The 18,370-nt window shown below is 41.3% G+C and overlaps 2 protein-coding genes across 2 annotated transcripts in view; one reads left to right on the top strand and one right to left on the bottom strand.

Annotated features, from left to right (window-relative positions):
• Positions 1-3,171: 3,171 nt before the first annotated feature.
• LOC147628080 (uncharacterized) lies at positions 3,172-6,090 on the top strand. Its single transcript, XM_086814305.1, has 5 exons — positions 3,172-3,261; positions 3,779-3,859; positions 3,947-4,438; positions 4,524-4,914; positions 4,997-6,090. The coding sequence occupies exons 1-5, from the start codon at positions 3,172-3,174 to the stop codon at positions 6,088-6,090; spliced, it is 2,148 nt and encodes a 715-aa protein (XP_086670431.1).
• A 2,987-nt stretch (positions 6,091-9,077) lies between these two features.
• LOC147628079 (putative pentatricopeptide repeat-containing protein At3g01580) overlaps positions 9,078-18,370 on the bottom strand; it is a 37,427-nt gene continuing 28,134 nt past the window's right edge. The window contains exon 2 of the transcript XR_015268372.1: positions 9,078-9,299. The gene's annotated coding sequence lies outside the window, so the exon portion shown is untranslated. The remainder of the gene's footprint in view (positions 9,300-18,370) is intronic.

Genomic DNA, 18,370 nt, shown 5'->3' with positions numbered 1-18,370 from the left:
CTTTGCTTCCACATGCAAAACATTTCCTGTCTTTCGCATATTGCTCCCTTTGCTCAGGAGTCAAGCCAAGCCTGTTCTTCTGGAACTTTCTGGCATGAGGCTCATGGTCCTCTCTTTTTCTTTTCCCCTTATCCAACGGGACAGCCCTATCTGCATGGGGTCCATGGGCCATCATGGAAGTTTCATGAAGCACGGTGGCATGTGCTCCATGAACTTGAGAATCAGATGCATGTGACTTTCCTGCATAAGACAATGTCTCTCCATGAGACAACTCAGAAGGCAAAGCTCTTTTAGTGGCAGACCTGTCACCCCTACCATGGGATACATGTTTTGAATGCATGTGACCTTCATGCCCTCCATGAGCACTAGCATACATATACCTGTCAGGCTTTGTGTCTTGTGGAGAAGATGCATGTCGAGAGGTAACTGTCACCTCTTCCTTTTGCATAAAAGACCTCAACCTTTGAGATATGGGATCTCCATGCTTCAAGCGAGGTGGATTTCTGAATTTCAGCTCTCCATCTTCCCCCTTTTTGATGTCACCTTTGCAGAGGAGGTAGAAAAGTACCAACTCCCTTGGCTTCTTGCCCACTTTCCGTGCCATGGACTCAAAAGTCACATCTACCATTGCATTGGCTTTCCTTGCTTCAATGGCACTTTGCACATGGGGATCTTCATGCAAAAATTTCAGCTCTTGCTCTTGTGCCTACAAAAGCTTTCTCATATGCTCCATTTCAACCCTCATTGCATCAGGCTCTTCTTCTAGCATGACTGTCTTTCCTCCAGACAGTTGTCCTTTTGAATCACTATCATTTACCCTTTCAAGGGGCTTATGCCTTCCTTGCAGAGCATCAGAACCATGCAAGGCACTTGATGGGCCCCTCGAATTAGGCACTTCCAAAGGGTTGCCTTGGCTATCCATTGTATTAAGTGTGCTAGAAGCGGGGTGTCCAATACACAGGTTCGTTTCCCCACTAAGAAGAGGGAAACAACCTGGCTCTGATACCAATGAAACCGATCCCATCAAGTGGGAATAGACTCCGTTGGACACCCACACACGTAATAGCACAACTTACTATCATAATTTGAAATGGACAACTTAATAACAACTGAAATTTGAAATGAAATGAAAATGAAATAGATGGACACCAGCACTGGGGCCAGAACGGGCCGACCCCCCCCTCAATATATGATATATTATTGGGAGTATTTAACAAATACAATGCTCCATGGGTTCAACGAACCAGATGATGTCCATGTACAAATGAATACAGTACCAAACAAGAGACTCGAAGTCGACGTTCGAAGTAGAGCGACCACTTGAGTCTCTACGGTCCTGTGCCTTCACTGGACTCCGCGGAGAGCGCCCCACTGGTGTTCCAGGACCACGCACAAGCAGGCGCTCCCGTACTAACGCCTGGCTCTCCCGATCTCGGCACCTTTGGACCGTGGTTCTCCAAAAGCTTGGACTACCGGGCACCGAACGGGTGTTAGCCGTAGAGAGAGAATCCTTTATCAGATTTACAACACAGTTCTTAACTTAAATCTGAATTCACTTGTAGCTTGCAGATGGAAGACCAATACCCATGGTGTCTATGTGCAGCTATTGAGAGGGACACCAAGGTGCAGCAGCATGTCCAGGAGAAAGAGGAGTAGCTGCCTGTGTAGAAGGTGTAGCCACTTGAAGAAAGGAGATGCCGCCTATGTAAAGGAGGCGCAACCGCCTGCAAAGGAGAACAACCACCTGTTGTGCAGGACATAGCCGCCTTCTTGTGGAGAAGGAGGAGGAGTAGTAGCCTATCTGAACACAACCGTATGGTTGCCAGGCAACAGTGGAGACGGGAGGGCAGCCTGTAGAGCAACCGCCGGCCTGTAGTGTACAGCTTGCTGGAGAGAACACACAGAAGGGGCTATATGGAGATGGCCGCCTGCAGAGTAGGAGAAGCAACGCCTTCAGCCTGTGGTGTAGCCGCGTGATGGATAGGAGGTACCTGGCCTCCCCTATAAGTCACACGGGATGGGAGGCATGGGATCAAGGGTCCCTATGAAAAGGCGGCCCCGTCGGCTAATCGGGATCGTTGATCCGAAAAATTAATCTCGGGATAAAAAATTAATCTCGGGATCCCGAGATTAATTTTTTATCCCGAGATTAATCTTTGACGACGTGGAATAGCGGGGAGAGAATGTGGTTGTCATCATTAAAAGTTCAGATTATTTGTAAGATATTATTCTCTTAAGATAATATTCACATTAAATTTAGTACCTTCATTGAGTAAATGATGCCAACTACCAAATTAATCTCGGGGAAAACAGTTAATCTCGGGATCCCGAGATTAATATTTACAGTCAAAAAACGAAATCTTTTTTGATGACTTCCTTCTCCATTCCTTGCTTTCATGTTTCATCAATCTCCATGGGGTTAATGTGAATCACAACAATGGAGCCTTTTATCTCCATTTTCTCTTAAGGTACTTCACTTCATGTTATATCTTTTTGTATTAGGTTCATAGAGGACATGGATGATCTATTTTGTGAGGAAGCTAGTGATATGTCCCTTCCCTATTCTACTGATGACTCAAGCGATGATTTAAGTGGTGATGAGTTACATAAACCCCCCACTCATAGCTTTGATGGTAGTTCAAATGGTCATAGAGTTATTGTTGATGCATTTGCTTATGTATCAAGTGTTTATTTCTACTTCAATAGAGATACATACAACTTAATGATAAAAGTATTGCAAGAAGATTTATCAATATCATTGGATCATCTCAAAAAGTGTAGCCCATCCCTTGATTTAAAAAAGTGACGGAGATTGAAAGATGAGATGCTTCTTGGAACAAAAGAAGATAATAGTCCTTGTCTTTGTCTCAAGGATGCACCCAATCTAAGGATTGCTCCTATCGAGGATTGGGAGAGCATTGTCTATGGAGCTCATCTTAAGGAGGGCATAAGTGCTCTCCACATGAAGTTCTAGCAGATTTCTTATCTTTAAGATCAATGCTTAGTCAAAATTCTAGGGTTGCTTTAGTTCTCTTAGAGACAATCAAGTCAACATGGTATATTGGTACTCAAAAGCATGGTATCCCCCTATCCTACATTAAAGAGTCCATCAATGTATGTGGATGTAAACGCCCAAGAAATCATACACTTCCACACTCGTGGCACCATAACATGGATCTCAACAAGGATCCTCCAAATGTAGTAGCTACGACCAAGGCTAATGTAGAGGAGCAACTCAAGACCATAATGATTGAGTACAAGGTTAGATTGATACAGGCACGTTCATCAAAGACTTATGGTCCTCAAAAGACCATAGTTGACTACATATGTCATAGAGGAGGCAAGCCCCAACGACATGGAAGGAAGAAGAGGTTGCGGACATCCAAGAAGTGTGATTGCACATTCAAAGTGCAAGTGGAGTACATAGAGGGTGTAGACAAAGTACATTTATTTGTGCATCCTTTTCATAAGGGTCATACACCGGGGACAAGAACTTAGAAGTGACCTATATAACCTTCCTGTTCATCCATCAGTGATTGAGTGTTGTGTAGAAGATTTATTTGATGTTGGAAGCTCTAGACATGTTGCACAAATGTCCATGTCTAAAGAGAGACTTCATATGTCGAAAGCTTCTCCTCTAGATTGCATTATCTATAGGTTCTCCATGATTCCCCAAGAAATTTCTTTTTTATCATATCAAGTATGGCTTCAAGGTACTATTCTCTTCCTTTTGCTTTTACATATAAGAAGATGCAATAATTGTCTAGTTTTTAAATAGCCATACAATGCAGCTAATGTGTCCAATGACGATTGGATGTCAATGTACATGGAGGCTTTGGCTTTGAAACACCAAAATAAGGTACCAATAATGACTGTTTTGAGACCTACATGATTAAGCATTGTTATATACTAAAGACGATATCAACTCAATGTTTGAAATGTGTAGGTTGCTTATTGTCAACCTTACAATCCAAAGGCGGAGAATGACAAAGACAAGCCATTCATTATCATCATTCAAGATGATTGGATGTTACAAATGGCAATACGCTTTTCTCATAATAATGCATGGGCAATTGATAGCACTTTCAAGATAAACATCTATGGACTACCCTTATTTGCTACGGTGCTACCTAATCAACTTGGAGTTGGCATGCCAATATGGTTCATGATGTGTACATGTGATCCAGGATCTCGTCATGAGGTCATTGCTTTAGAGATGACACTCAAAATAATTTTCTCTCGAATGGGTAGTGTTCGACCTACTGCTTTGGTTATTGATAAATGCCAACAAGAACTTGAGGCTTGTTTAGTAGCTGTGAATGAGGATCCTCATTCTTGGATTCTTGATGACAATGGAAATCAACAGCAAATCTCTTGTCATGTGTTGCTATGTTGGTTTCATGCTAAGAAGGCTTGGGTAGAAAACCTTCTTCCACAAGTACGCTCAAAAGCGCTACACTTGCTTTAGTTTATAGCCTTTCTTACACAAGGTGTTTATCTAATGTTATGTTATTTGTCTATAGGTCCCAAAGGAGATGAGAAATGACATCTATACATCAATGTCAAATCTAATGCACAGTGCTACAGAGGAAGATTTTGAGGGACGCTACCAAGACCTCTTGCGAAGGTACTCAACTCTACCTAATATTTGTCGATATGTCACAAATGGTTGGTGTGGACGTAGCTGCATGTGGAGGAAAAGATGGCCTAAATTTGGAAGATTATTTAGCTATGGCAATGTTGACACGACAAATTTGGTTGAGAGACTATGGCAATATATCAAATATACTCTTTTAGATGCTCGTATAAATCGATCTGTTGTTGAGTTATTGCATGCGCTAGTTGGAGATGCTAGAACTGGGAATCGCATGGGTGGAACTTTGACAAGGTTCTTCAAACAAAAGCAAGAAATAGGTATAATTCTATATTACCAAAATTCAAGTTGATAAATTTAGGGTCTATGTTTGCGCAATAAATGTGATATTTTACAATGCAGCTGATTCAGGTCGGTTTTCTATTCGTGGCTCATCAAAGAGTCATACCTCAAGATTACAGGCAGGAGAGGATATTTTGCAAAAATTCAAGCATGATCAATCATGTTTAGAAGTCATAAATGCCATGTCATTATTATTCAAGATACAAAGTAGCTCAGATCCAAGCATGTGGTACCATGTCAACTTGCAAAGCAATTATTGTGATTGTGCAGATTGGAGCTCCCAGTGCAAGCATATATATGGTGTTCCATTGATAGTAACAGAATTTTTTTTGGATTTGAAGCCAGTACTTCCCGTTGTGGATAATCCAAATGAAACTTCTTTTGAAGCAACTATTGATTTAAGTGGTACAGCTACTGATAAAGCACAAGAGAACGTGACAGTAGGACACGTGTCTGATTGTATTGGGAAACTTAAAGACATCCTCTCCATGATTGAGCAAGGCTTACTTAAGAAAGATCCAAAGGAGATAAAAACCATTTTTGAACAACTCACGGCTTCAAAGAATGTACTTTCATCACTGGTGTCTCCAGAGAAAATAGACATGCCTGTCCAAGGGAGTGTGCGACAAATTCAAGCAAATGTAACACAAACACGTCTTGGACATGGAAAACCACATGCCAAAGCAAGTGATGTGGAGAGCTTGGAAATGGTTTTAGCCTCTTCATCTCAACCTACAAAGCCAAAACACCAAAATGGTTCTCTTCGAAAAAAGCATCAACGAGGTCGAAGTCGTGTTCGTTTTGATAAGTTTCCTCACATTTGGTGTCCACATTGTTGCACCAAAACATTGATGGTGGATCCTAAAACTGTCTTCTCATGTCACACCTGTCATGCCTTATTACCCTTGTCTAAAAGATATGCTTGCGAAGGGGTTGACAGGAGTCTAATCGGAAGAGCTGTTCAAGTTTGTGATGATAGCAATAGCTTTGTAAGTATCATTTCTTCATGTGTCTATGGCTCTACAGAAGATGAAGAGAGATTCTTCACATTACGCTTTTCAAATGGAGATGAGCTACAACATATATGTGCCTCTCAATTTAGGATCATACTTATGTATGCTGAACAAGGACCATCCGTTTTGAAATTTATTTGAATACTTTGCATACATTAGAAGTTGACATGTTTCAATCCATATTTTGTTCTATGCACATGCTAGAAGTCTCATTCTATGGCCATATTAAAAGTACATGCTTTAATTTTTGAGTACGAGTCATACTTTCTGAAAAAATTAATGTCAGGATCCTGAGATTAGTTTTTGTAGATATTGGTGCTTAGAATGTATCATACTTTCTGGAAACATTAATCTCGGGATCCCGAGATTAAGTTTTCCAGAAAGTGGTGCTTAGGATGTATCATACTTTCTGGAAAAATTAATCTCGGAATCCCGAGATTAATTTTTCCAGAAAGTGGTGCTTATAATATATCATACTTTCTGGAAAAATTAATCTCGGGATCCCGAGATTAATTTTTCCAGAAAGTGGTGCTTAGAATGTATCATATTTTCTGGAAAAATTAATCTCGGGATCTCGAGATTAATTTTTCCAGAAAGTGTGGTATATTTGAAGCATCCATTTTTGGAAAATTTGAAGCATACCATATTCATAACCATTGATTATAACCATAATCATAACCATATAACCATTTATGGAAGAAATACCATAAGTAGCAGCCATATAACCATAGAGACCATAGAGACCATTGACAATACCATAACCATAACCATTGACCATAACCATAGAACCGTTGACCGTAACCATCGACCATAGAGACCACATACAAGCCATATTGGTACTTAGAATGTATCATATCATATTGGTCCTTAGAATGTATCATACCATAACCATAGAACCATAGAGACCATAACCATAACCATTGACAATACCATAACCATAACCATTGACCATAACCATATAACCATTGGCCATAACCATAACCATTGGCCATTGACAATACCATAACCATAACCATAACCATTGGCCATAACCATAACCATAAGCATAGAACCATTGGCCATAGAGACCATAATCATAACATAACCATAATCATACCATAACCATAGCCATTGACAATGCAAATGACAATACCATAACCATAAACATAACAAGTGACAATACCATAACCATAACCATAGCCATTGACAATACCAATGACAATGTCATAACCATAACCATAAGACTTTGCACGTTGAGACCATATAAGCAAAATGAAATAAAAACCATAATCATTGAGATAACTCTAACCATAACCATATGCAAAATATAACCATAACCATTGACTTTGCACGTTGAGACCATATAAACAAAATGAAATCAAAACCATAATCATTGAGATAACTCTAACCATAACCATATGCAAAATGTAACCATAACCATAAGACATTGCACGTTGAGACCATATAAGCAAAATGAAATAAAAACCATAATCATTGAGATAACTCTAACCATAACCATATGCAAAATATAACCATAACCATTGACTTTACACATTGAGACCATATAAGCAAAATGGAATCAAAACCATAATCATTGAGATAACTCTAACCATAACCATATGCAAAATGTAACCATAACCATTGACTTTGCACGTTGAGACCATATAAGCAAAATGTAATCAAAACCACAATCATTGAGATAACTCTAGTCATAACCATATGCAAAATGTAACCATAACCATTGACTTTGCACATTGAGACCATATAAGCAAAATGAAATCAAAACCATAATCATTGACATAACTCTAACCATAACCATATGCAAAATGTAACCATAACCATTGACTTTGCACGTTGAGACCATATAAGCAAAATGTAATCAAAACCACAATCATTGAGATAACTCTAGTCATAACCATATGCAAAATGTAACCATAACCATTGACTTTGCACATTGAGACCATATAAGCAAAATGAAATCAAAACCATAATCATTGACATAACTCTAACCATAATCATATCCATAACCAAAAAAATGTCACCATATCCAAAATGTGAAGAGCAATAGAACTTGTCAAGTCCAAACTTATGGAGATGACATCGACAATGTTCCTATCGCATTCGTCATCCACTCATAAAGATTCTTCTTCAAAAGAACCACGTCTCTATCATATACAATACGTGTGTTAAAATTTACACAAGTAGTTTATTTTAAACACAAACTAATGTGTGTGATAAACCTACCGATTTTTCGTACCCATCTGCAATCCGATCAAGTATTAACTTCTTGTGCGATGAACTCCTTGATTCCCATTGCGTCATCTTCTCTTTAACAAAATTTTGTATCCAAAGCTCTTTTGATTCCTTCTTCTTCTCTTTGGACAAACGACGCTCCCACCTCCGTTCAGCGTCCGCTTTTTTGGCTCTTTCATGTGCCTTTCTAGCATTTTTATATTTTAAGTTGACATCAAGAAAGCGTGTCTTGCTTTGGAGACAAGATCTATGAGAAACCGGTTTAGGAGGTCTCTCGATGGCTTTGGGTCGGCCCATTGGAAGAGACGGAACTACTACATTTGCGCATTTATGTTTTATTTCGAGATGGCGTTTCATGTCCGCTCTTTTCTCAAAGCGTTGGCTTTTATCTATGCATTCTTGGGAGGCAAGGCAATATCGCCACCATTTACCATTATCGTCTTGATCAAATTTGCATAGTTCCTATAATATAACATGCAAATTAATCTTACTATAAAGACAAATTATTGAAAGTAAACGTCTCAACTATTTCAAACAAGAAAATCTAACCTCCATCTCAATACCCAAGTGATTGTGCTTTGAGGCTACCAAGTGATTGTATTTTGAGCTCGCGTGTCAAGCTTGTCAGCTTCATAGAGGGTACGCAAAAGCATTAATGAGCATAGGTATATTGCATAGAGACATGCAAAGATAATTATAGAATGCACTACAAATGGTTTAATTGTCAAAAACCATGATGAGGGATGTGGGACATTAGGTAAGCCCACCTACAAATATATATTGCCATTGTTGCTAGAGACCCACCTACGTATTGCCATTGTTGCTAGAGACCCACCTACGTATTGCCATTATTACTTCGATGACAACATATATGTTGACAAGACATGATGACAACATCCTTCACATATATGTGGACAAGACATGAGGACAACATCCTTCACATAGGGTAATCGCATTACATATTTAATCACACATTGAGTACTAGAAACAAGAATATCATGCATTGGAAGGACAGATTTTAGATGATCATGTAAGAGCACTTACATATTCAATCACAAATTAATCCGTCCGTGCGCAAATTAATCTTTCTTCCTTGCTTCGACCTTGCTTCCACGGCCCTATTTGCATGCATCATGAGAAGATAAGAGAGAAACTCTTGATACACATGCTCATTTGCTTAGCCCTTTCAAGAAGTTATATACAAGAAATTTATCAACAAGTATAGATACTTGCTCACGGATAATTAAAACTTGGCAATTTCATAAAGAGTGTTTATTGAGAGAGCAACCCTAATGAGTTACATTTAGTGATTAATCTCTCTAGTTGTATAAGAGAGAAAAAAAAAAAGAGATAAGAGAGACTATAGTTTCCAAGCTCCAAACAAGAATGGACTGCCCACAGACATAAACATTTTTAAGAAAACTAGACAAAGAGAGAGAGAAAGAAAGAAAGAAAGAAAGAAAGTTATATTAACGTCCACGGGAGGCCGAATCCGACCTATGGGACAGATCAGGTACATCCATTTACATTCCACTCTAGGTATCGATGCCAAAGAGGCATAAAACTGAAAAAAAATAACTCAAAATGAACTCTTAAGACTCTTAAGAGTTTAAATTACAATGGGTTCTATTGCATCTAGTTCGAAATTGAGGTTCAAAATAAAAATAGCTATATTTCATCCATGGATAGATTTGCTCTTGAGGGGGGTGGGGTACGGAATTCTTTAATGATTGCTTGTCCTCCTCCAGCAGAAGGAAGTTCCCGCTGCCCAAGTGCTCTATTCTCGTGCACACAACGCGAACTAAGCTTGTTTTCTTCTTTCTCTCTTTTCCGAATTGTTTTCCAGAGGCTGCAACTCCCTCTCTCTCGCTCTCTCCCTGTGAATGGAAGCCAGAGCGCACACTCCTATTCTCTCTCTCTCTCTCTCTCTCTCTCTCTCTCTCTCTCTCTCTCGAATTGGGTAGCATGAAGAGCTCTCTCTCTCAGTTTCAGTTAGTTGTTTAGTTGTTTTTAGCTTTCCTTACACAGACATTGTATCAGATCCACCAATTGTTGTAACCTTTTTGGTCTCATAGGTCATTTTGGCCTTTTGAAGACGTTAATATATCATTTCATTTCATTTTCTCTCTCTCTCTCTCTCTCTCTCTCTCTCTCTCTCTCTCTCTCTGTGTGTGTCTCGCTTTGACTCCTTCTCTGTCCACCTAGCCTATGGAGCTGCCAATAAATAAAAGGGGGATCTCTCATGACAATAGAGTGAGGCAAGGATTGCCGCAGAACAACCTTATGCGAGCAATGCTTTGGTGGGCACGTATGGATCCTGTGAATGCCTCGTGACTAAGAGACTAAGTGTCACAAGGGCTACGCGTTTGCGGAGTTCACCACAGAGAAGAGTGCATTATATGCCATGCAAATGGGCCTGGTGGGAACCTATCATCTTCTGCTCTACCCCATCTCCTCTGTACTATCGTTAGCACTATGGTTATAAACCCACATGTGAGCAACGCAAGTATTGTGTGCGCTGCCTAGCATCCACAAAAACTAAATTTCTACGAGAGTACAGAGTACAATTACCTGCTTTGCAACAATCTCAAAATGGAAGAAGGCCTAAAAAAAAAAGAAAGAGAGAGAGAGAGAGAGAGAGGAACAGAGAGAGACCACAGGCAAAACCTAGATTAAGGCGGCTGTTTGAACCTCCTGCGCGAGTGTTCTTCACGGCCCTACACTGCGCTCGACTGTTACCAGCCCGGCCAGCCGCTTCACGGCCCTACACTGCGCCTCTGTTCGTCATCTCGTCTCCCCTCCCCCGTAGCCTCTGTTCGTCATCTTCAAATCTCCCCTTTTCCCACTCAGGCGGGCGCCCACCCAGCCAGCGTCCGACCTCCCGAGATGAAAAGCTAATCATCGGCTCACATTAAAAGGCGCCCCCCCTTTCTCTATATGCCGTTGATCCCATCCCTCCCATCCCGTGGGACTTATAGGGGAGGGGTGCCTGGCTGCAGCCTGCGCCGCCTGTAGAGCAAAGAGAACAGCCCACTGAAGTTGGTCACACAGCCGCTAGGGATGAAGCGCACAGTCGCCTGGCTGCAGTGGAGAAGGGGCAGCCTGTATGGTCGCCTGACTGAAGATGCACACACAGCCGCCTGCAGAATAGGCAGCGCAGCTTGTGTGGTAGTGGAGCACAGCCTGAAGTGGATAATCACCGCCTGTATGTAGGGCACAGCCGCCGCCTGTATGCAGAAGCGCAGCAGCCTGCTGGAGGTGGCATGCGCAGCCTGAGAGGAGCAGAAGCGCAACCTGAAGTGGAGGAGGCGCACCGAATTGTGTATCCTATTGGGGTGGTCGTGGTGCTTCTTTTGTAGAGGATGGAGAGAAGTAAACAGCCACAGCTGGCCGGCTCCCCACGTTTGCATGGGAGCGGCTAGCTTCATGGTGGTGTGGGTAGGTGACCATGCACCCACCCCCACACACACAAAGGTCAAGTGTGGCTCCCCACCTTGGCCCCATAGTGGGTGCCCACTTTTAAGTGAATGTGAATATACAACCTTATAAAACAAAAGGTTAGAATTAAAACTATTACACCAACAAGTGCAATACACTTACCACCTGTTCACATGCAACAAAATTTGTCAGAAGACAGAGAAAACTTCACGAGGCGTCCCCGCTCAGTAAGTGACACGTCAAGCAGGCAAACACAAAAATACAAGTCATGCGAAAACAGTTTCAAACATGCAAAACATGAGTGCATGTGCAAATAGTATCATGGACATATCTCCCGTTCATGGAACAAGTAAAAAATATCTGTCGGGCACAAAAATGGCACGACATAAAACATAAATCTTGGTCTTCCTATGGAGTGACAATCCCATAGGTAAAACACAGTTCCAGGCACGAGCCTTCCTATGGAGTGACAGTCCCATAGGCAAGACACGGCACGAATACTGGCTCTTCCATGGCATGACAATCCCATGGATAGAACACAGTCCAGGTTATACACGGGTGGCACCAGTCTGGCTCCCGTCCATACGACACCATCCTGCTAATATCTCGGAGAACCAGGCAATGTTCCCTCCACGATGTATCCCTTTGCATGTGCTAATACGGGTGTGCCTGTTGGTGCACGGTCCCGGAAGACCAGTGAAAGGCAGGTGTGCACCCAGTAAAGAGAGCAGTGTGCTTGTGATTTGGAACTTCTTCGACTGTCCAGACTTCATCGACAAGTACCCTATTGTTTGAGTTGTATTCACTCCATGTGAGTAGAAATCTGGCCTATTGGCCTGTGACACTTGTACATATAAATACTCCAAGAAATACAAATGTATTGAGGAGGGGGCCGGCCCTTTCCGGCCCTAGTGCTAGTGTCAAGTGTTATTGGTCATTTTCAATATTAATGTTGCTAATAATGTCCATTGATGGTATTTAGTTAAGCGCTCTAAAAATGTGTATTTTGTCTTCCGATTTGTAGGCCTCCAATAGGAAGCGGTTACATTGGTATCAAAGCCCGGTCATCTCTCTTTCTCAAGAGGAGACACGGTGTTTTGAGATTGGAAGCATACACGGACACTTAATGGACAGCCAAGGCAATCCTTTGGAGGTGCCAGATTCAAAAGGTCAATCAAGTGCTTCACGTGATTCTGATGCATTGCTTGGAAGGCACAAGCCTCTTGAGAGAGGTTATGACAATGCATTCATGGGACAGCCATTCCGTGGAAAAGAGCGTATGCATGAGGATGAGCCCAATGCCTTGAGGACTGAATTGGAGCACATGAAGAAGCTTTTGCAAGCAAAGGAGCAAGAGCTGAAATTTTTGCATGAAGATCCCCACATGCAAAGTGTCATTGAAGCAAGGAAAGCTAATGCTATGGTGGATATGACCTTTTGAGTCCATGGCTTGTGAAGTGGGCAAGAAGCCAAGGGAGTTGGCACTCTCCTATCTCATCCGCAAGGGTGATCTCAAGGAAGGAGAGGATGAAGAGCTAGTATTCAAGAATCCACCTTGTTTGAAGCAAGGGGACCCAGCATCTCAACGGTTGAGGTCTTTTATACACAAGAAAGAGGTATCAGTCACTTCTCGACATGCATCTACTCCTCATGGGACAGGAGGCAACAAGTATGTGCATGTTGGAGCTAGTGGGCGACATGATGGCCTTGTGGATTCAAAGAGGGTATATCATGGAGAGAGTGGTCGGCATGCAAGCCGAAAGACTTTGCCCATTGAGCTGGCTCGTGGTGAGACATTGCATCATTTGGGGAGGTCACATGCATCAGGGCCTGTTAGAAATAATGACTCAATCTTGTGTGCACATTGGTGCACAAATGAACATTAATAATATGTGGACATGAATGAGTGTACCATTCCTAAGGTACAATGATTAGTAAGTGATGATGTACATGTGGACATTTAATAATAATGAAAATATAGGAAGGTTGGTTTGTGGGTTTCTCCACACCTCCTTTATTCTCTCTCTCTCATGTGTGATCCTCATGCACAAATCTGCACTTGTTCTTTGCACAATTTCATGGTATCAGAGCAAATCGTGAAGAGGAGAAGAAGGCGATTCTAGGGAGATCATTTTTTGTGGAGATTGGAGAGGCATGAAATAGGCGATGCAATTTTTCTGTCCATGTAATTTCTGCATTGTAGAAGATGATTGGGGACTCTCATTCAAGGCCATATGAACCCCTAATATGAGGCGATGCAATTCGATTTGCATCATAGAAGAAAAGCGACCTGTTTTTGAAGGAAATCCATGAAGAAATCAGCCCAAAACAGAGGCGATTTCATGAAGGGAGATTAGGAGATGATTCAGCCCTCAGAGCCATTCAAATCAGCCCCAAAACAGAGGCGATTTGATCAAAGGAAGGTATTAAATTTTCGAAATTAGGGTTTCAGCCCTGTTTTTGTTCTAAAATCTGAGGGAAAACTTGCCCAACTTGAAGGCAAATGAACATTCATTGATGGCCCTACTTATGGGTTTCCAAAACATGAAGAATGTTGAGGCAAAAGTTGCCCAAGTTGTTGTCCAAGAGGAGATGTATGCTCCAGCCATGCTTGTGATGTCAAAGGGGTCAAATACTTGCTGTTTTTTCAAGGCAAGTTGAAGCACTTCAAGTTGGAAGTGTCCATTGAATGGATTCTTGAAGTTTGGGCCTGATTATGTGTCAAAGATGGAAGCAACGTGTTGCTGTCCACTACCCATGTGCATTTTGTGAAAGAGTGGTGCTGTCCATTGTGTGGTTGTTGAGCCACATTATCTCCATTGTGTTGAGAATCTTTCCTCTATAAGTGTTTGCTCTCAAAAAAAAAAAAAAAAAACCAAGATGGCAGAGTCCAAGCTTGATATGCTGATCCTACCGGAGAGTGGGAAATTGGATGGGAAGAATTATCCCATTTGGAAGTTCAAGTTAAAGAATATCCTCAAGATGAAGAATTTGTGGGACATCACGGAAGGCAAGGAAGAAAGCCCAACCGTGAGAAGATCCAAGATCACCGAAGGCATGGAAGAGGACCAAAGACAGCATGAAGAGGAAAGGTATGATAGAGAACTCCTTCAAAGGGAGAAATATGATAGAAGAGCTCAAATGGCTCTTGTTTACATCAACATGAATGTGAAGGATAGCATCATCCCACAAATTAGTAGTGCTACAAGCCCAAATGAAGCATGGAGTATACTTCAAAGCCTTTTTGAATCAGTAAATACAACAAGGTTGCTGTTTTTAAAGCAAAAGTTGCATGCATTTAAGAAGGAATCTAATGAGTCAATCACATCTTATTTGACTCGTCTTAAAGACATTACTGATCAGCTTTTGTCAGTGGAAGAGATGGTGAGTGATGTAGATATGGTGAGCATTGCAATGAATGGGCTCACAATGAATGAGTCCAACTCCCCATGGCAACAACTTGTTACTTCTCTCATGGTGAGAGAAACTACTCCATCATTTGAAGAGCTGGGTGCTCTTCTCCTCCAGGAAGAGCTAAGAAGACAAGGGAGTGGCACAAGAAGTGTCAAAGCAAAGGATGAAGCATTCAATGTAAAAGGCAAACCATGGCGTGGCCGTGGTAGAGGAGGATTTTGGAAAAGCATTGAAAGACAAAATCAGGCCAGCAATGAAGAAGGGGGAGATTCAAGCTCTTCCCATGATGATAGAAGAGGATACACCTCTCATGGAAGAGGTAGTTATAGAGGCAATTCAAGAGGCAACTTTAGAGGCGGCTCAAGAGGAGGCTTCAACAACTCAAGAGGTAAAGGCCCTTGCTATTGTTGTGGTAAAGATGGTCATATTGAAAGTGAATGTAGAATCAAACAACATGCACAAAGCATGAGAGGTAGGGGGAGAGGCTCCTCCACCTACTCAAGAAGACAAAACAGCAATTATGTGGAAGAAGATAGGCCAAATGATGAAAGGCAAAGCAAGGATGCGTTTCTATTGATGGCTGATTCAACTCAGTCACATTACAAAGGTGAATAGTATGTTGATTCAGGAGCTACAGCCCATATGACGGGTAATGGTGATTGGTTCTCCACATATGTTGATGAAGGGAACCAAAGCAAGGTTGTTTTGGGTGATGATAGCACCCAAAACATTCAAGGACATGGTGATATTCCAATCAAGCTCAAAGATGGTGACACAGGTATACTTAAGGATGTCTTATGGATTCCTAACCTTGCAAGAAACTTGCTTTCCGTTGGCTGTATTACAGACCAGCATATGTCTGTGGAGTTTTTTAAGGATTATTTTATCATAAAAGACCTCAAAAAGCATGGTGAAGAGGTAGCTTGTGGCATACGAAGCAATGACAAGTTGTATAAGCTGATTACATTGGGTGGACAGCAAGTTCTCATGACTCAAAAAGCTGAATTATCTCATTTGTGGCATAGGAGGTATGGTCATTTGCATATTGAAGCTTTGAAATATCTCCATGACAAAGGTTTGGTGACAGGATTACCAAAGATTGAAGGAATACCGGGAGTATGTGAGCCTTGTGTTCTTGGCAAGCATGCAAGGACTCCATTTCCAAAAGCAAGCTCATTTAAAGCAAGGAGGGCACTTGAATTGATACATAGTGATTTATGGGGACCAGCCCAAAGACAATCATTGGGTGGTTCACGGTATTTCCGCTCTCTTATTGATGATTATTCAAGGAAGTGTTGGCTGTTTTTTCTCAGACATAAGTCAGATGCACTTGAAGCATTCAAAGAATGGAAAGCTCAAGTTGACAATGAGGCAAGACAAAGAATCAAGATACTCCGGACTGATCGGGGAGGTGAGTTTAACTCAGAGGCATTTCATTCTTATTGTATTGAGCATGGGATTTTTAGACAATTAACTGCAGCATATAGTGCACAACAAAATGGAGTGGCAGAGAGAAAGAACCGCACTCTTGTGGAAGCGGCAAGATGTATGTTGAAGGATGCATACATTGGCTCAAGATTTTGGGCCGAAGCTGTCCATACCGCAGCTTATCTTCAAAATAGATCACCAACTAAAGCTTTGGATGGTAAGACACCTGAGGAGGTCTACTCAGGGTACAAACCAAATGTTTCTCATTTGAGAGTTTTTGGTTGTGAAGCATATGCTCATGTTCCTAAAGAAAGAAGGCAAAAGCTTGATGACAAATCTCAAAAGTGTATCTTCATTGGATATGCTACTAACTCAAAAGCATATAAGTTGTATGATCCAGTGGAAAGGAAGACAATAATCAGCCGTGATGTGATATTTAATGAAGGTACCTTTCATGTCCATAATGATGAAATACATGAAGCTGATGGTCAACTAATATTTTATGAGATTGATGAAGGCACAGGTGATCAGGTCATTGAAGAAAATCAGCTAAAGGACAAGAGACCAGCCCATAATGATGGTATGAGACCACTCCACAACACTCATGAAGCTGTCCCAAACAGTCCAAGGCGGTTATCACATGATGGGGGAGGTGAGACAGCACCTACCCAAGTTAAAAAGCTTCCAAAATAGTACATAAAGACCATAGAAGATGGTCAAATTAAGGAGCAGCCAGAATCAAGCAATGATGGTGAGAGACGGAGTCAAAGATTGAAGAGCAAGAATTCAGCCAATGTGAATTTAGCACTCATGGCACGAGTGTTAAGTGAAGAAGAGCCGGACTCCTTTGAAGAAGCCAACAAGAGCAAAGAGTGGAGGACAGCAATGGAAGAAGAATATAACTCAATAATGAAGAACCATACATGGAGCCTTGTTGATCTTCCACATGGGAAGAAAGCCATAGGTACAAAATGGGTGTACAAGATCAAATGGGAAGAAAGCCATAGGTACAAAATGGGTGTACAAGATCAAATACAAAGCTGATGGTACACTTGAGAAGTACAAAGCAAGGCTGGTTGCAAAAGGCTATGTGCAACAAGAAGGTATAGATTATGAAGAAACCTTTGCTCCTGTGGCAAAGATGAATACCATAAGGATTGTTTTGGCTGTAGCAACTCACCATGATTGGGAGATTGCTCAAATGGATGTCAAGAGTGCCTTCCTCAACGGCATTCTTGAAGAGGAGGTATATGTGACGCAGCCAAAAGGATTTGAAGTTAAAGGCAAAGAAAAGCAGGTATGCAAGCTCAAGAAAGCATTGTATGGTTTAAAGCAAGCTCCACGTGCATGGTACTCAAGGATTGATGAGTATTTGCTGTCCAATGGTTTCATGAGGAGTAAAAGTGACTCCAACTTATACATATTTCAGCATAATGAAGATCTTTTGCTACTAATAGTGTATGTTGATGATCTAGTTATCACACGGAGTAATAGCTCTCTCATTGATAAAATAAACAGGAGCTTATCCATGGAATATGACATGAAAGATTTGGGCCAGCTTCATTATTGTCTTGGTATTGAAGTATGGCATCAAGAGAATAGTATGTTTCTCACACAATCAAAGTATATCAAAGATCTAGTTGAAAAGTTTGATATGGCTGATTCAAAGGCTCTTCCTACTCCAATGGAGGTCAATGAAAAGCTCACATCAAGTGGAGATCAAAGAAAAGTGGATGCTACGGCTTATAGGCAGCTTGTGGGCAGCCTTATATATGCTACCATTACTCGGCCAGATTTATCATATGCAGTTAGCATGCTCAGCCAATATAAGAGAGCCTCATTTAAAATCAGCAAAGCGGGTGTTGAGATATCTTAAAGGTACATTCAACTATGGTATTGAATTTAATTC

Source organism: Cibotium barometz, chromosome 20, assembly GCF_041138505.1.
Source record: "Cibotium barometz isolate CiBa-2024 chromosome 20, ASM4113850v1, whole genome shotgun sequence".
Lineage (NCBI taxonomy): Eukaryota > Viridiplantae > Streptophyta > Polypodiopsida > Cyatheales > Cibotiaceae > Cibotium > Cibotium barometz.
This window is presented reverse-complemented; position numbering and strand designations above follow the sequence as displayed.

Coding starts and splice junctions, on each gene's coding strand:
- LOC147628080 (XM_086814305.1), top strand. CDS start 3,172: ATGGATCTCAACAAGGATCCTCCAAATGTAGTAGCTACGACCAAGGCT. Junction 3,262..3,778: donor CCATAATGATTGAGTACAAG/GTTAGATTGATA, acceptor GTTTTTAAATAG/CCATACAATGCAGCTAATGT. Junction 3,860..3,946: donor CTTTGAAACACCAAAATAAG/GTACCAATAATG, acceptor TGAAATGTGTAG/GTTGCTTATTGTCAACCTTA.